Source organism: Bidens hawaiensis, unplaced genomic scaffold (assembly GCF_021521415.1).
Source record: "Bidens hawaiensis isolate Kalapana, Puna unplaced genomic scaffold, B.hawaiensis_p1.1 tig00026817_1, whole genome shotgun sequence".
Classification (NCBI taxonomy): Eukaryota; Viridiplantae; Streptophyta; class Magnoliopsida; order Asterales; family Asteraceae; genus Bidens; species Bidens hawaiensis.
In genome coordinates this window covers 74,876-93,100 of record NW_027494309.1, presented here as the reverse complement: position 1 = coordinate 93,100, position 18,225 = coordinate 74,876, and the positions used below count along the sequence as shown (strand labels likewise).

Here is an 18,225-nt window from a genome sequence, read left to right as displayed (position 1 = left end):
GACAATGAGAGATGAATAGGTGGACTTCCAAGTCAACTTATTAAAATGTGTTGTCAATATTTGTAATATCCAAAATTTCTAGTTATTATAAAAGATAATGCATACACAAAGTTTTTATATTTTATTTTAGGATAGGACTGACTTGAGAAACAGTCAGAGAACTAAAAACCGGAATCGACCGACCCGACCCGACCCGACCCGGCCCGCCAAATATACTGAAAGACAAACCATTTTAAAAACTAAAACAAACACCGTTTTCCATACAAGTCATACCAGATCCAACTACCAAGTTCACAAAAGACATTCCTACCAACAGATTCCCACCATTCTAAAAGCTATAACCTCCTCACCTTCTAAACTTCGGGCGCTTAGACGCGCTACCACCACTGGGACCCGCACGCGACTTCCCAAACGCCTTCATCTTCCTTCGTTTCCTCTCCTCTTCACTATCCGACTCAGCCCCTTTCTCCTTATCTGCATTACTCGCTTCCCGCTCCAACTCTTCCCAGGTCTTCCCTTCTTCCTCTTCCGAAGCATCATCATCCGATTCCGAAGCGTCATCTTCCGATTGCACCAATGACGCACTATCCGACCCTTCATCTTCCGACTCCGACTCGGGCTCCGCATCAGACGGTTCATAACCCTGGTCCGACTCTTGTGACCCGTCTGACTCAGAATCATCCGCTTCCAAATTCAAAAACTCCCACCCGCCTTCATCTATGAAGTTTTGTGGGTCATCGGTTATCGTCTTCAATATCGCTCGCCAGCTCATATTCAACCTACTTTCATAATATTTAATATCAGTCGTGTCGAGCCACTCCTTAATCCCGTCGAGTGACGTGGACGGGATTGAATCGATCCGGAGCACGTCACGTTTAAAATCCTTGAACACAATCGCCATGTCAAAATTCTTCTGGCCCAACCCGACACGTTCGAGATTCACGATTTCAATCTCGCTTAACGTGACCACGAGAAACGGAATTTCGAGAAGCTCGACTAAACAGGTTGAAGTCGGGACGATGAAAGCCGAAGCTTTATGTGGGACCCCGTGAAACCCAAGCTCTCGTAACGGCTGGTCAAACTCAAGATCAAATGCTTTGAATTTCGGTTGACACCATAAATCGTTAACTCGGTTGACAAAGTTTTGGAAACCCATATTGATTTTGTTTTTACGATCACGTTCTCGTTGTTCTTCTTCGATTTCGTCCGGGTCATACGCGGACCGTTTACCGCCACCTAGTGTTTGCACAACATCCATAACCTCAACAAAAAACTGAACATCTTTTGATTTTTTTTTTCCAACCATGATGTGGTTGTGAAGATGAAAATGAAGTAAAGTTATCATTTCCTTCTCGGCTGCTTGAAAAAACGCGTGTTTAATATTACCAAACAGAATATCAACACGCTCGTCTGATCGAGATGTCGAGTATCGAAACCCATTGTCGTGAGCTTCCAAGGTACCCGGGAGCTTCCGTCCACGGTTGAGAAACGTGGGACGGATCGAAAGGTCGGTTAATCGTATCGGTTTGAACTTGTTACCGGCAAGCACGAGTTTCTCTTGTGTAACGAGTGATGCACGTTCGGCGCGTTCGGATTCTCGAGAAACAACGTTTCTTCTAAGCGTTTTGATTTGTTGTACCACCTCGCTTATATGCCTCGAGTCCTTCGAACGAAACGATACCTCTTTCAAGAAAATATCTGTTTGGTTTTTTAACGAATTCGGGTCTTGAGACGAAAAGGGTGTTCCTGGAACATTAAATATAATACGAATATAGCAGTTTCCGCTCGTGTCAGCTTGACTCGACACAGTTTTCACAGTAGCAATGTGAAACGGTACCATACTTCCATATAACGGGATTAGAATCGCTTCGTTTCTTTGGTCAACTAGAATCATCAAGTCTCGAGGAGGTGGCAGGTCGTTAATATTCTTGTAAGCGACTAAATCGTTAGAAGTTCTTGAAGACGATCTTCCATAACCCGTTGCGTTTTTCCCGCCCGCTAACCGTTGCGCGGTTTCTTCATTCTTTTGGCGCGCAAGTTCCGCTTGATGTTGTCTTCTAAGTTCTTCTTTAGACATTTCATGGTTGTCAGATCTTAAAGTTGCTTTAGAATACAACGATTCATTAAGTTTAGGACCCACTTTCACTTGTGGCCTTTCGTCTTCTTCCTCACCATCATTAAACGAATATGCAACGTCTTTAAACGCTTTCGAGCTTAACGCCGTCACTACTTCATGACCATTAGCGGTTAGAATAACCGTATCAGCAATCAATAAAGCATAGTTTTGACTTTTTTCTTTGCTACTTTTAGTCTGCATGTTTTGAAACCCGAGTGAAACATTAAAAACCATACCCGGTTTCAAGACTCGTTCGTTTTTCTCGTTTAGGTTCAAACCTGGCTCGCGAAACTCGAGACCAATCCCAGTCCCAGCCGATTTGGTCAAATTTGAAGTCAATTCTGGAGCTTCTTTTTCAACAACTGTAAACGCAGCCTTGTAAACGTCACTCGCTTTATTACCGGGCTTTAACGCACCAACCGCAGCCTCATGGGCTTTTAAAAGAACCTGATAAGCTTTACTCTGAGTCGTATTTGAATCGATAAGAAATGTTCTCGCCACATTGGCACAATAACTGTTGTACCGGGACCCGAGAGCACAAATAATCACACTGGCTGGATCATAATACAAATGTTCATCATTGCTTGAGGCGCTCGGTTTAAGATCAAATTTCCCACCACTTTGGAAAATTGGCGGGTAACAAATATCAACATTATCTGCTTTCAGTTTCACTTTAATCCTAGCTGGCTCCAAAATAGCCTTTTCGGTTTCATCCATCAAAAACGAATGAGCCACTTTCTTTTCTTCATCAATTACCCTTTCAAGCTTCGGTACAACAAACTGTTTCATTGCAGATGCAGTTAAATAAGCAGCTTTTTTTACGTTTATCAACTCACCAGGATCCTTAGAAGCAAAAAGATCTGCTAACCCATTTGTGACATCACTAAGCGTTAAACCCGATGACTTAATCTTCTCAGACCATGTTTCTAGAAGCTTCCCTTCCGGAAGCTCTTTTGCTATATACCCAAGAACAGGTGAGTCAACAGAATCAATGGAGTTTAGAATGGCCTCCATTTTATTCACCCCGTTGTCGGTTTTGGCTTTAGCATGCATCACAACTTCCACATTTATAGCTTCTTTAGCTGACTTTTTGACAACATCAAGAAGTGATGCTTTTTTCTGACTGCATAAGAAATGGATTTGTTTTTCTGAGAAAACCATGATTGTTTCTGGAAACTCGTAACCGAGAAGCCAGATGTTTAAAGCTGATGACTTTAGATAGCGAAGATCATCAGATGGTGGTGGGGTGGCTACTGCAAATGAGGTACAAGATCCCCACAATTCGTCTCGGTGGGCCCGCCAATGAGAGTATAGTGATTGTAACCGTTTGGTTAAAGTGGTTGCATCAATAGTGTACCCACCCGAAGATCCAGCTGCAGTCTTGCTGGCAGTTGGGTGGGTTCCACCGTTTCTATGATCAGCCATTTCACCTGTTCAATGTAAGTCATTAGTTCCAATACAAAAAGATTCATCAATTTCAAAATGAAGACATAAAAGAAGTTATCGACTAATGAGGATGAATTCATCTGACTTTATAGTAAGCCATGTTTAAAACTAACAAATGTAAGCACTTTGAAACATACAAAAAGCATTTTGCACCACAAGCAAATAGCATTGAGACAAATCATTATAAGAATTAAGAAACGTGATTTCTAAAGCTTCACTTTTTCAATGTAACTCAACACAGATTATTAAGATAAGGCTTTAATTGTGTCCACACACCATAAAACATTTACAACTGCGTATGCGTGTGCATGCGCATGTGCGATAGAGATAAACAATCACACCTACACTGAAAAAGATATAAACATAGAAGCGTATGCTATATTTATAGCAAGTAACACAGATAATTAAATTAGGTATGTATCATTTTTTACATATGTCAAAACAATAAACCATTTTCATACCTAATATCTTGATATGACTGGTCATTACAGTTTATCATAATCGAATGTCTACAATTTATCATTGCCTCTACATAATCAACTTGACCTAAGCTTTCATTTACATCTCATGCTTGTTGATTATGTTATTTGGTTCTCTTTTTTAACAAAATTCACAAAATGCCAAACATTCAGCATAAGAATTTTATTAGTAACTGAGCCACAAAACTTCACCAGTTTATACCTAATTTTAAATATACAACACATTATTATGCTCAAAAGTGCAAAATCATTATATGTTCGTGTTAATTGGTTCCAATGGAAGGTTAGGTCAACTACGACTACAAAACAAACAAATAATTAGAAATTTTCACCTCTCTTGCATGCAGTAGGTGATTGGAGCAAAATTAGGGTTTCCAGAGGCTCACACATTTACTGGTTAACCGACAAAAACCTATTGAAATTCCTAACCGGTTCCTAACTTATGTTCGGTTACCCGGCTTCTATGCTAAAATCCCTAACCGGTTCCTAACCATCGATTAGTCATCAATTTCTCATACACCAGCTATTAACCAGTTTCATAAGGTTACGGTTCGATTAGCAAGTTACGATTTGCACCTCTAACTTGAACACCACTTTTTCAACATTCGAATAAAATCCATATTCAATAGCAATATCAAACTATCAACATATCATACGAATTCTGTGAGTAATTGAGCCTCTAAATTTAACGAGTTTATACCTAATTCTAGACATACAACACATTATTAAGTACAAAACTGCAAAATCATAATACGTTCGTGTTAATTGGTCCTTATGGAACATTAGGTCATATACACGACTACAAACAAACAAATTGTTAATATCATGCAGAATTATATACATAGCAATTTAATACTAACAATTTAGTATACTCTCCTACCATTAGAAATTAAACTTTTTTGCAACTTAAAACACTAACATTAAACACTAAAAACTGACAACACCTAAAAAACTGATATCGGGACAATCGGTGATAAATCGGTCGAATATCGGTCAATATCTCCAGCATTATCGGTACCGATATTCTGCTAGAGGTCCGATATTAACATATCATACGAATTCTGTGAGTAATTAAGCCTCTAAATTTCATCAGTTTATACCTAATTCCAGATACACAACAACACAGCACATTATTATTACGCAGAAAACTGCAAAATCATCATACGTTCATGTTAATCGGTCGAAATGCAACATTAGGTCAAATACACGACTACAAAAACGAACAAATTGTTAAATAATTTGTACCTCTGTTGCGTTGAATAGTTGATCGGAGCGTAATTAGTGTTGTATTACAGCCGCCGTTAGGGTTTCGAGAGGCTGAAACATTTACCACGGAGGAGACGTGTGATTTAGGTTATTCGTACGGCGGACGGAGGTTCCAATGCTCGTCGGAAATCGTATGGAATGAATGATATTATGATTGGAGATGAGAATGAGAATGATGAATGAACATATATATGAATTGTGAATTAGGGTTCTTAATTATTGGTTATATTGTTAAGTTTGTTTGGGTACGGGTTGACCCGGGTTGATTTCTTCTCGAGTCGATTACTTTTCATATGGAAACGGTAATGACATAATCACATAATGATGAGTAATTAGAGGGAGTAATTACTTAATAATTGTCTATTATAATGGCTCATTTATAACAGTGTCCCTTAGACATGTTAATTTAAACATGTTAATGTGTATCATATATTACGTTGAGTTATAATAAAAATATTAGTATTTTTTAAAAATGATAGATAATAATCTTGTCTATTTTTTTATACTTGGATAGTTAGAGATAAGATTAAAGAGAAAATTAAGTGTAAAACAAGGGTAAGGGCATAATAAGGATAACACATTTGTTGACTTTTTCTTACCAAATGCAAAACACATGTCAAATTCCTCTATTATTTTAAAGCGTTCATAACTTTTTATACGATATTTTTTTAAAATCAATTTCATCTTAATAACGAATGTTTTTTTATCTTTTATATGAGTACCATATTGTTATATAAAAATATAAAACAAAAATTCGGGGGTTTTTTACAAATTATGTTTTACCAAAATTGTGTTTTACAATTGTGTTTTATTTTTTCATATGTTTTTTGCATTGTGTTTTTTACATTGTGTTATTTAATTGTGTTTTTGTCATTGTGTTTTTATTTTTAAAGTGTTTTTTTCATTGTGTTTTTTCATAGTGTTTTTCATTGTGTTTTTTCCGGTGGCCATTTTCGGTTTATCATTTCCGGTAATTGTTTTTTGGTGAATTTTCGGTAAATTTTTCAGCAATTTTTCCTGTGAAATTTTCCGATGATTGTTTACCGATGATTTTTCGACGAATTTTCTGGCGAAACTTCCCGACGAAATTTTCGAAGACTTTTCCGGCAAAGTGGTGACGGTGGAAAATGGTAGCTGTAGGAGATGAGTGAAAGTTTAGGTGGGTTTTAAAATTAAATTTAGTGCATTTTCAATATTATGATAGTAGACTAAAATACTTTTTTTTCTAGTTTTATTAGGAAAATCAAACTTCTTATTTGAACCCAACTTTCATATATTATTAACATAAGAATTCAAGATGATATTATATCGGTACTGAAGGACCCACATAATAATTTTTTGTAAATATGCAATATGTTTTTTTGTAACTTAGGTAAATAAGGGTTTTCTCATCTTTGATATGTTTTCCTTTGAGAGTCAATGGTTAGAATGTTAGTCTATATTACTTGATATATTTTTTATGATTTTTTCGATATCTATATTATATATAATACATGAAACATTAGTAAATTAAGACACATATTTTTAAGTAATTTACAACTTGAAAAGCATAAGGTGCACATTTATAACATGTAAGATAAGGACAAACTTATCAATTAGAAAATATGTATAGAAATAGTTACAACATTGCCACCTCATCTTTACTTGACTTTTATAAATTTAAGAAATATTTATAACTTTGAACATTTATCTTTCTCATGTATTCTTTTTAGTTTTAATTGGAAACCAACTTCTCACCAACGATTTTCCAACGGCCGTAACTTTTTCATACGTTAATATATTTTTTAAAAAATTACACCATAAAACTAAGAATTTTATTATCTTTAATTTGGGTATGATATTGCAATAGTTTTATTTTTCAATTTAAAAAAATTAACATGTTACGTATGGGTATTCACACTTTGGTTTTAACGGTTTCTAAGTTAATCGTGAGTCAAACCGTTAGTTTGATTTTTTTTCATTGAAAACCGAAACTGAACCTTTAAAAACTTAAACTGAACCATTACAAATGGTTTTATTTCACGCATTGAGCTTCAATAATAAGTTTACCATCCGGTACGGTTTTACATAGCTGATTTTCGATATAAACCATAAATCAAACCGTTTGCTATGTTTGAACATTCAAAAACCAAGTGAGTAAAAGTGGTGGTTGGTTTAAACGTTTTCAATGTTTCAAACGAACCCTAAACATCCATAATTATTACATGAAAACTAGGGTTGTTATTTCCCGCAGCATCGCGCGGGCACGTGTCTAGTATTATTACACCTTAGGTTTGTGTTTTCCTTTGTCGTAAATTGTTCTGATAATGGTAGTCATCTCATCGACCTTTTCATTTTGTTTGTGCATGGTTTATGCAAGCTGCTTTAATAACTTTTCATTTTCTTCTCTTTAAGTATTAATAAATTTTACTTTTATTTCCTTAAAGTATTAGTAAAATACAATATAACCCTTATGTTTGAATTTTAATAAACGCTATACTTTATAAGTTTATATTGTCTTGACTTAGTTATTCCTTTTTACGGTAATTCTTTTATGTTTTGATCTAAAGTATGCGAGTTAGAACGTCGCAATGCATTAACATGGTTCAACGTTTTTACATCTATTTTATGTGTAGTTTAATGGCCCCATCACTTCTTTTTTATGTTTTACATTCGGTCCATTTTTTATGAGTTAACGTACATATGTGGTTTAACATTTTTGTGAGTTAATGTAAATGTATGGTTTAACGTTTTTTACTTTTCTTATATAATTTATAACTTCTATAGTTATCACCAATTTTTTGAATGTTCAACTTCTGATAATCTACATAAGTTGATCCAGCACCTATGAACCTATGAATAAATGCTAATCTATATTCTATATTACATTATAATACATATAGGCAACCATTTAACTCCCTTCACTCTCTCACTTGAAGACGCCGTAATATTCAATGCCCATAAAGATCTCCGGCATATTCTCAATGTTTTCCGGCGACATCAATCAAACGACGACTGTTAGTTTATCGCAAATTGAAACATTAAATTATGGTAATTAACCAATTCAGGGGGAGACACCGTTAAATTTAATGCTTTAACCTCCGGTGACTTTCCAACTCCATCTCAGGCGACTCACAATAAGTAAATTGATTGCCCAATTAATAACAAGGATTTCAATCATGGTGCAAATCAAGACTAACTTTACCTATTTAGGCGTTACAATTCATTAGCGGCTTATTGACAGGTACTTAATTAATTTCGTTGTTGGTATTCTTAATTGTTTTTTTAATCCATTTGTTGCTCCCGATTAGGTATGCTCTGATGACAAATATTAACTTTTTCGGTTGATCTTCAATATTTGTCTCTGATTCTGTCTTGCATCTTCATAATCCTTTCGTACGTATGATGTTTCTAATATGCAGGTGCGTTTGATCATTATATTTGATTAAAATATCTTACTCCGGTACCATTGAGGTTCAAAATATGTTGCCTATAATTATTGATTTGTAGTGACTCAGATTGATTCAGTTAGTTCATATTTGTTTAATGACTTGATAATACTACCTCTATTCCAATCTGAATTAAAAGAATATAACATTTCTAAAACATGTCATTCTCAGTCAGAGGGCCTGAAGAGGTATGCACCCGCCTTAACATCGAGCGGGGCAGGTCAACCCACAAGATATAGACAAGAGGCTTGAAATCAAGATGTCATTAAGGCACAAAGCCAAAACCTATGCGCATGGCGCATATCACATATGCTCACGCATATCACATATGCTCACGCATCACATATGCTCACGCGTATCACATGCTCACGCACCATATATGCTCACGCATATCACATCTGCGCGTGGCGCATCTGCGCGTGGCGCATATCACATATGCTCACGCATCATATATGCTCACGCATATCACATCTGCGGGTGGCGCATTTGCGCGTGGCGCATATCACATATGCTCACGCATATTACATATGCTTGCGCATGAAACATCTGCGCATGAAACATCTGCGAGTGAGAATAAAGAGAAGACCTCGCGCATCCTCAGGATAGGCGCATATCACACATGCACATAATCAACCTCGTCCTTATCCAAATCAGGATAAGGACAACCCTGATTGTGCTCATCAGACAACCTTCCAGAAGGTATCCTTTAAGGAATAAAGAATATGCTGATGTTGACAGCTGCCAATGAAAGGTGGACAACTCAGCAAAACCCATGTGCTACCACGTGATTGCACATGGGTCAGGTGAAATACCTTGGTCAGAGAATAATCAATAAAAAAGCACCAGGTGTCCTAAGGACACGTGGCGCGAAGCAATAGGAGGAGGCCAAAACGGCCCTAATTGGGTCTGAGCCCAATCATTGGAAACCCTAACACTATAAATACCACACCACCTCCACAAAGGGAGGTAAGCAAGAAAATACACTCTAAATCCTTACTCACTCTCAGATTATTATTATCTTCTTCTACAATCTCTTATTCTCACACCGGAGGGTTAAGAGGACCCCTCTGTCCCTTTCTGAGGGGTAAGTTCACGGTGCTGCTCATTTTGTAGGTGGAAGAATTCATACTCCGGAGAACCATCGGTGATATAGCACACTCATACCCGAGGAAAGTTGATCGTCTACCAGTGAGCTGATCCACGTTTCTTCATTGGCGCCATCACCTGTTACAACGGCAACAAAACCACTATCTCATCAGTTCTCTCTAAAAATCTTCACCATGGTTTCCGGTGTTCGAAACAGCGATTAAGTTCTGGAGGATAATGAGCTTGAGGATGTTAATGAGGGACAGCAGTTTCTTAGGGCGCCGCGTGATTCTGCGCGCACCACCAGTAACCATCTCTTCATCACAACTCCTCATAGCCAGACTGAAACTCCTCCAGACGATCTCACGTTCCAAAATCTGACGGGCGCAAAACAAAAAGGACCAATGGGTCTGGAAGTTGAAAACAATGACCCTAAAGAATGGCTCATAAACGAACAATGGCGTTTAATGGACAAATACAATGAGCTGGTCAAACACAAAAAGTTAGCTGACTTAACACAAAGGCTCGCATTTGACAAACAAACCATTCAGGGGACAACAAAAAGGGCGCGCGCGCCGGAAGATGGTCACTCTGTTCACACCGAACACGCTGATTTTAGTGATGAAGAAGTGCACAGCATGAGGAAGACGCGAGATACTCATGCAGGAGGCTCACAGCTCCGCGCGCACATGAACATAGCGCCTGGAGCCAAAGCCGATATGGATCTATACACACCGTACAACCCACCAGCGAGAGGGCAGGTGGACGTAACCACACCATATAGGCCAGCCATCTTGGTGAAGCATTCAAAATTCGCTCCCATTCAACACAAAACCAAGATGCCAAGTGGTTTGGGCAAGTACGATGGCACAACAGATCCAGACGATTTCTTACAAGGTTTTTACAACACTGGAAACCTAGAAATCTGGACGATGCCAACATGGTGTCACATGTTTGCTCGCTGCCTCACGGGCGCAGCGCGTGTCTGGTTCGAAAGCTTGCCGACTGGACAAATCGATGGGTTCGAAGAGCTATTGGAGAAGTTCCAGGCTCACTTTGTACAGCAGCGCAGACACACGCGCGACCCCGATGACATCATGCACTGCGTGCGCAGGAATGATGAAACCATTGAAGACTACATAACCCGTTTCAATCAGGAATCTCTTGCAATTGGAGGTATCACTGAGCAACTCTTGCGCGTGGCCTTTATACAAAGTGCGCGCAGTGATCAACTCCGCAGAGCTCTCGTGAGCAGAGATGGCATGCCAACCACTTGGGCTAAGCTAATGGAAGCATCGCGAGTCTTCGCGCGAAATGAAAAACAAATTGCCCAAGATAGAGCAAGAGATAGAGGGCATCAAACAGAAGCACCACGCAATAATAAAAGGAGGGGCAAACAAAACTCCGTATGGTCCAGGTTGCAACGAACCAGTTTTTCTCCCGCAGAAAACCAGGCGCAACCAAGTTCACCCCAGCCCCAAAAAGACATTCGTAATCGCGGAGAAAGTGACAAGAGGGAAGGCGGCAGAGAGCCTAACAGACCTCTACCAAGAATATGGACTCCCCTCACTAAAACGCCTTCACAAGTGTTAAGCACAGAGAATGTCCAGTTTAAAAGCCCCAAGCCATTACTCCATAAGGGACCACCAAACAGTGGCAAGTATTGTGAGTTTCACAAGTCCACAGGGCACAACACCGATGCATGCCACCATTTGAAGGATGCGATTGAAAGAGATGTGAAATCAGGCAAGTTGGCTCACCTGGTGAAAAACCCAAGACCAGAGAATGAACAACCAGATGGGGCCTCAGCCAGTAAAAAATTCAAAAGAATCTGTGTAGCCGAGGGAGGAAGGCAAGGGCAAAGATCGAGAAAGAGAAGCGCGCAAGTCCAAGGAGATTGGCGCGAGTAACAAGTAATCTTCCCAAGAATCAGAGGAGGCCCGTCTATCAGTAGTCCTCTAGTCATCACTACACACATTTCTCATTATGAGGTGTCAAAAGTCCTGGTGGACACCGGCAGTGAATCAGACATCATGTATGAGCAATGTTTCAGGAAGTTGGATCCAGCAGACCAAGCAAGGCTCGAAATTGTGAATGCACCAATCTCGGGTGTCTCAAATGAAATTATTCACCCCCTAGGTCAGATACAATTCGAACTAACTATGGGGGATGAGAAACACAAGCGAGCTGAAATTGTCAACTTCTTGGTCTTGCCCACCACTTCATGCCATAATATGATCTTGGGTAGAGGAACGATTGCCCAATTCAACGCCATACCGTCACCAGCGCACGGCGCGTTGGGGTTCCCAACACCAACAGGTGTAACATTTGTATACCGAGATCATTTGTGCGCAGTGACAAGTATACCGCGGGAAGGGAGAATGAAACTTCCAATGGCAAACAACGCGCCAGAGGAATGGATTCTCAACCCAAAATTCCCAGAGCAAACAATCACAATTGGAGCTACGATATCAGACGACACAAGGTTGAGAATGAAAAGATTGCTCACAACGTATATGTCGGTCTTCGCGTGGCAACATTCTGATATGACCGGGGTTCCGCGAGACCTGGCACAACACTCTCTCAACACGTTCAAGTCTGTAGAGCCAATTGCTCAAAAGAAGAGAGTCATGGGGGATGAGAAGGCAAAGGCCATGAATGAGCAAGTAGAGGACCTACTGCGCGCAAATATCATCCGCCCAATACGATACCAAACTGTTGGGTTTCTATGGATATTTTAAACTTAGTTAACCATTTAACTAGTCATTAAAATGGCGGAAGCGTGATATTTACAAACTAAACATATGTATCCATGTGTTTATATATGTATATATTACAAGTTTATATAAGATGTGTTCATGAACAACCTAGTTTATTCATGTCATAAGATTACCAATAATCTATTTAATAGAAACCCGAAGCAAGGATCAAATGATACGGAAAAACTAAACTATCAAAGCTATAAACACTTACATTCTTAACCCTTTAAGAGTGTAGTTGATGTTGAAGAAGATGATGATGTTGATGCTAGACTTTCAAAAGGAAAATCCTCAAACAGAATATACCCCGAGCCTCCAACACACACCGAGCTATGTTAGGAAGCTTGAACACGAGAAACCGAGACCCGAACCTCCTTTCTTGACTTCCGGCCGAACCAAAAAAACAAGAAAGAAAGAAAGAAAAGTGGTTGTGTCTTTTGAAAGTATGTTGAACCATATGTTTATAATATGAGATCATATCTCAATCAAGTTCAATCAAGTCCATGTTAGGTTTTTGGTCAAGTGTAATCACACTCAACCTCCATCCATTCTTTACCAACTTTGACCAAAACTTTTGGGGTGTGGGGCCCACCCAAAACCGGCCCCAAAATATATATATTTTTTTTTTATTATTATTTATTTATTTTATACTTTATAAAATATATAAACACCCCATCTTTTATAAACCATTTTATAAAAGAACACATAGTTAAATAATCATTCCAATAATAATTATTTGAATAAATGAATTAACCAATTAATTTATTTAACACTTTCAAGTAGGTATTCAGAAACCCGATTTTCTGAATGTATCGTGTTCTGTATTTGTCTCATAGATCTTATCTTAACAAATACATAATTGGTGTGTGTCTAACTCGTTATTGGGTATGACCCGACTTGGATCAAACACGGCTAGCCACATTAACCTAATTATGTATCTCGGGCATACGGTATTCCAACAATCTCCCACTTGCACGAGACTCATAGGAAGTTAATGCTAATAGTGAATACCGCCTAACAACAGGTCACCACCCCTAGTGTGTTTGACTAAGTGCCATTCAATAACATCATCCCCTTCAAGTCCATACTTGATATGATATAGGTAAGTCTTATCATTACATCCCTTTATTACTAGATGTCCTGTCAAATCGAAGAGACACAGAGTGATCATTCTCTCAATGATTTAACTTAACAGGCTTTAGACATCTAAACTCTCAACACATAAGAGGAACAAATCCCATCTTGACTGCATACATCCTCGTTGACATCTCATATGATATCTGAGCTCTTTCTTACACGTCATCGTGTTACTGAAATAACAAAGAAGAGAGTCAAGATATCAGACTTGATGAAAAACCAGATCCAATATGCATCTCAGGTCAAAGGACGCAATGATACTCGCCTTTACTCAAGGATTACTTATGATCAGTTGCACTAACTCCATGCAGTGATCCTTGAGAGCGGATCATGTCCAATATTTGTATCCCACAAATATCTATGAACCTTGGTGGCAAACCTATGCCCTATATTCATCACATGAATATCAACCAATCCGGGTTCATAATAGTCTTACCTTCATACTTGTTCCCACAAGCATGATCGACTACGGACGTTTAGAACAACATAAGTCATTCATGGATTAAACATGAAAATATAGAACATAACTCATTGAAAAATTAAAACATAATTAATTATCCTAAGATACCCATTACATTTGTTCTTATACAAACACTAAACACAGATTAAATCCACTCACTAGAATACCGAAGTCCTAATGCACAAACATGACCCTCATGCTTTGGCCTATCGAGGAGCTTCGTGAGTGGGTCCGCAATATTTTGATCGGTATGAACTTTATGAATACATATCTTTCCCTTTTCAACTTCATCCCTTATGTAGTTGAATCTGCGCTCAATGTGCCTCGTTTTCTGATGAGCACGAGGCTCCTTGATCTGTGCAATAGCACCCTCATTGTCACAGAATATCTCTAGGGGCTCCTGAATGGTAGAGATAATCCCTAGATCCATGATGAACTTTTTCATCCATGCAGCCTCTTGGGCTGCCATTGAAGCGGCGATGTACTCAGATTCTGTAGTGGATAACGCGACAACATCCTGCTTCAAACTCTTCCAAGAGACAGCGCCTCCATTCAAAATGAAGACATATCCCGACTGTGACCGAGAATCATCTCGGTCAGTTTGGAAACTCGCATCCACGTAACCCTTTACGACGAGTTCCTCCTCACCAGACCCATATATTAAAAACATATCCTTAGTCCTTCTAAGGTATTTTAATATATTCTTGACAGCCATCCAATGACTGTCACCTGGGTTGTGCTGGTATCTACTCGTTATGCTTAAAGCATACGAGACGTCCGGTCTGGTGCACATCATTGCATACATAATAGATCCTATTGCCGAAGCATAAGGAACATGCTTCATCCTATCCTGCTCTTCCTTAGAGCTAGGACTTTGGGATGAGCTTAACACGGTTCCTCTAGGAATAGGTACCAAACCTTTCTTAGAGTTTTCCATCCTGAACCTTTTCAGGATTTTATCAATGTACGCACTTTGATTGAGTCCGATCAATTTCCTTTGTCTATCCCTATAGACCTTTATTCCCAAGATATATGTCGCTTCTCCAAGATCCTTAATTGAGAAACGACTACTTAACCACGCTTTAACGCTCTCCATACTTGGTATATCATTTTCAAATAAAAGTATATCATCGACATACAAAATAAGGAACATGATTATACTCCCACTAGCCCATTTATACACACACGCCTCATCACCGTTTTGGACGAAACCAAACGCTTTGATTTCTTCATTAAAACGATGATTCCACATCCGTGATGCTTGTTTCAACCCGTAGATTGATTTCCTTAACTTACATACTTTATCAGGATTAGATGGATCGACAAAACCTTCAGGTTGAACCATATGGACATCTTCCTCAAGATATCCATTAAGAAAAGCGGTCTTGACATCCATTTGCCATATCTCATAATCAAAATGAGCTGCAATGGCAAATAATATCCTGATCGACTTAAGCATCGCGACCGGTGAGAAGGTTTCATCATAATCAATCCCTTGAGTTTGCGTGAAACCTTTTGCTACAAGTCGAGCTTTGTAAGTATCTAAATTTCCATGCATATCGGTCTTCTTCTTGAAGACCCACTTACATCCAACCATTTTGGAGTTAAGTGGACGATCAACCAATTCCCAAACTTGGTTATCGTGCATGGATTGCATCTCGGCGCTCATGGCTTCAAGCCACTTGTCACAATCAGGTTGTGACATAGCATCTTTGTAGGAGATCGGTTCATCCGAATCGACCAAGTAGCAATCATCCACAAGAAATCCATATTTCTTGGGAAGTCGACTAATCCTACTAGATCTGCGAGCAACGTGTGTATGATCAACCATTTGATCACCTTCAACATCCTCGTGTTGAAAACTAGTATCGACCAACTGTGTATCATCCAGTGATTCTTGAACCTCTTCAAGTTCCACTCTCTTTTCACTAGGTCCTTCCATAAGGAACTTAGTTTCTAAGAAGTATCCTTTGCGTGAAACAAACACTTTTTGTTCACTAGGATCATAGAATATATATCCTATATCATTCTTTGGGTATCCTATGAAGATACACCTGATGGATCGAGCCTCAAGCTTATTTGGGGTGTCACGTTTAACATAAACTATGCATCCCCATACCCTTAAATATGAAAAGGATGGAACCTTTCCATGCCACACTTCATAGGGTATTCGATCCACCTTTTTGGTCGGGGCCATATTCAAAATACGAGCCGCTGTAAGTAGCGCATATCCCCAAAATGATGGCGGTAGTGAGCTTCGTGCCATCATTGATCGAACCATGTCCAACAGTGTTCTATTCCTCCTCTCGAATACTCCGTTATGTTGAGGAGTTCCAGGAGGAGTGAACTGTGAAATAATTCCACAATCTCTAAGATGACATTGAAAAGCATCACTTAGGTATTCGCCTCCTCTATCGGAGCGGAGTACCTTGATTGTTCGGTCGAGCTGATTTTGTACTTCATTTTGAAATTCCTTGAACATTTCAAAGGCTTCATATTTGTGTTTCATTAGATACACATACCCATATCGACTAAAATCGTCGGTAAAGGTAATGAAGTACCTTTCACTATTCCTACTAGTGGGCTTGAGAGGTCCGCATACATCCGTATGTATGATACCTAACAAGTCCTTAGCCCTTTCATTTGTACCTTTAAAAGGTTCTTTGGTCATCTTGCCTTGAATACAAGATTCACACTCATCAAACGAACCTAACTCATTTGTTTTCAAAAGACCATTCTTTTGGAGAGTATTTACACGATTCTTGTTTATGTGTCCAAGACGACAATGCCAAATGTAGGAATCACTCAAATCCTTTTTGAGTCTTTTAGTGGAAGTTTGATATAATGAGCTATTTGAGGTATTGTCATGAACCAATTCATAAATACCGTTGTTTGGTACAGCTTTAAAATAAAAGATACCATTAGATGATACATGCATTTCTGATTTTACAAATTTAAAGTCAAAGTTACATTGTCTAAGAAGGTGCACGGAAATAATGTTCCTAGTCAAACTAGGAGCATACAAAACATTTCTCAAAACAACTTCCAAACCACTTGGAAGCGATAAAGTGAAGTCTCCTCTAGCGACCACGTGTACCCTTGCACCGTTGCCCATGAAAAGACTCACTTCGCCCTTCTTTAAGTCTTCATTCCTTTTGAAGCCCTGCAACCAATTGCAAATATGAGTTCCACATCCGGTATCCAATACCCATGTGTTAGAAGAAATAAGATTTAGCTCAATATTAATCATAAAGACATTACCCGAGGCATGCCCCGCATTCCTCTTGTCTCTTAGCTCTTTTAGGTAGACCGGGCAATTGCGTTTCCAATGTCCGGTCTCCCCACAACCAAAACAAGGATCATCCTTATGACCCCTCGGTTCCACAACCTTTTGTTTCTTTGCCATAACCGGTGATTTGCCCTTACCCTTAAGATGCACAGGAGGACCCTTTCTTTTTGCTACCTTAGCCTTAGAATTGGGTTGAGATCGATTCTTGGATTTACCTTCATTGATCGCAAACACGGGTAAAACCCTTTTACCCATGCTCGCCTCGGCTGTTTTAAGCATTGAGTGAAGTTCTCCAATGTTTTTGTCCCACCCATTCATGTTATAATTTAATACGAAAGTGTCGAACCTTTTCGACAGGGAGTTAAGGATCAAATCCATTGCTAACTCTTTTGAGATGGGACAATTGAGCTTGGCGAGGCGATCAATGTAACTTTTCATCTTAAGTACATAAGTTGAAACTGGTTGATTATCATCCATTCTACATGCATGCAAGGCTCGAACCGTTTCGAACCTTTCAACTCTTGATTGCTTAAGGAACATTTCCTTAAGTTGAGTAATCATGTCGTACGCATTATGGTTTTCGAAATCCTTTTGGATTTCGGGAACCATAGTCGCCAACATGAGGCATGACACTTGAATGGAATCTTCCGTGTGTTGGACCCAATTCATATATTCGACCTCACTTCCCTCTTCCGGTTCGTTGGGGATAGGTGTTTCCAAAACATGATATAATTTTTCTTGTTTTAGAACAATCCTTAA

General features: G+C 39.0%; 1 protein-coding gene across 1 annotated transcript; it reads right to left on the bottom strand.

The window, feature by feature from the left end:
- Nucleotides 1-247: 247 nt before the first annotated feature.
- Nucleotides 248-5,430, bottom strand: LOC143573980 (FACT complex subunit SPT16-like). The gene is made up of 2 exons (XM_077058726.1): nucleotides 5,287-5,430; nucleotides 248-3,546 (listed from the first exon to the last, which is right to left on the bottom strand). The coding sequence occupies exon 2, from the start codon at nucleotides 3,539-3,541 to the stop codon at nucleotides 347-349; it is 3,195 nt and encodes a 1,064-aa protein (XP_076914841.1). The 5' UTR covers nucleotides 3,542-3,546; nucleotides 5,287-5,430; the 3' UTR covers nucleotides 248-346.
- Between the last annotated feature and the right edge of the window lie 12,795 nt (nucleotides 5,431-18,225).

What these genes read in the sequence shown, in the direction of transcription:
- LOC143573980 (XM_077058726.1), bottom strand. Translation starts at nt 3,541, where the DNA reads ATGGCTGATCATAGAAACGGTGGAACCCACCCAACTGCCAGCAAGACT.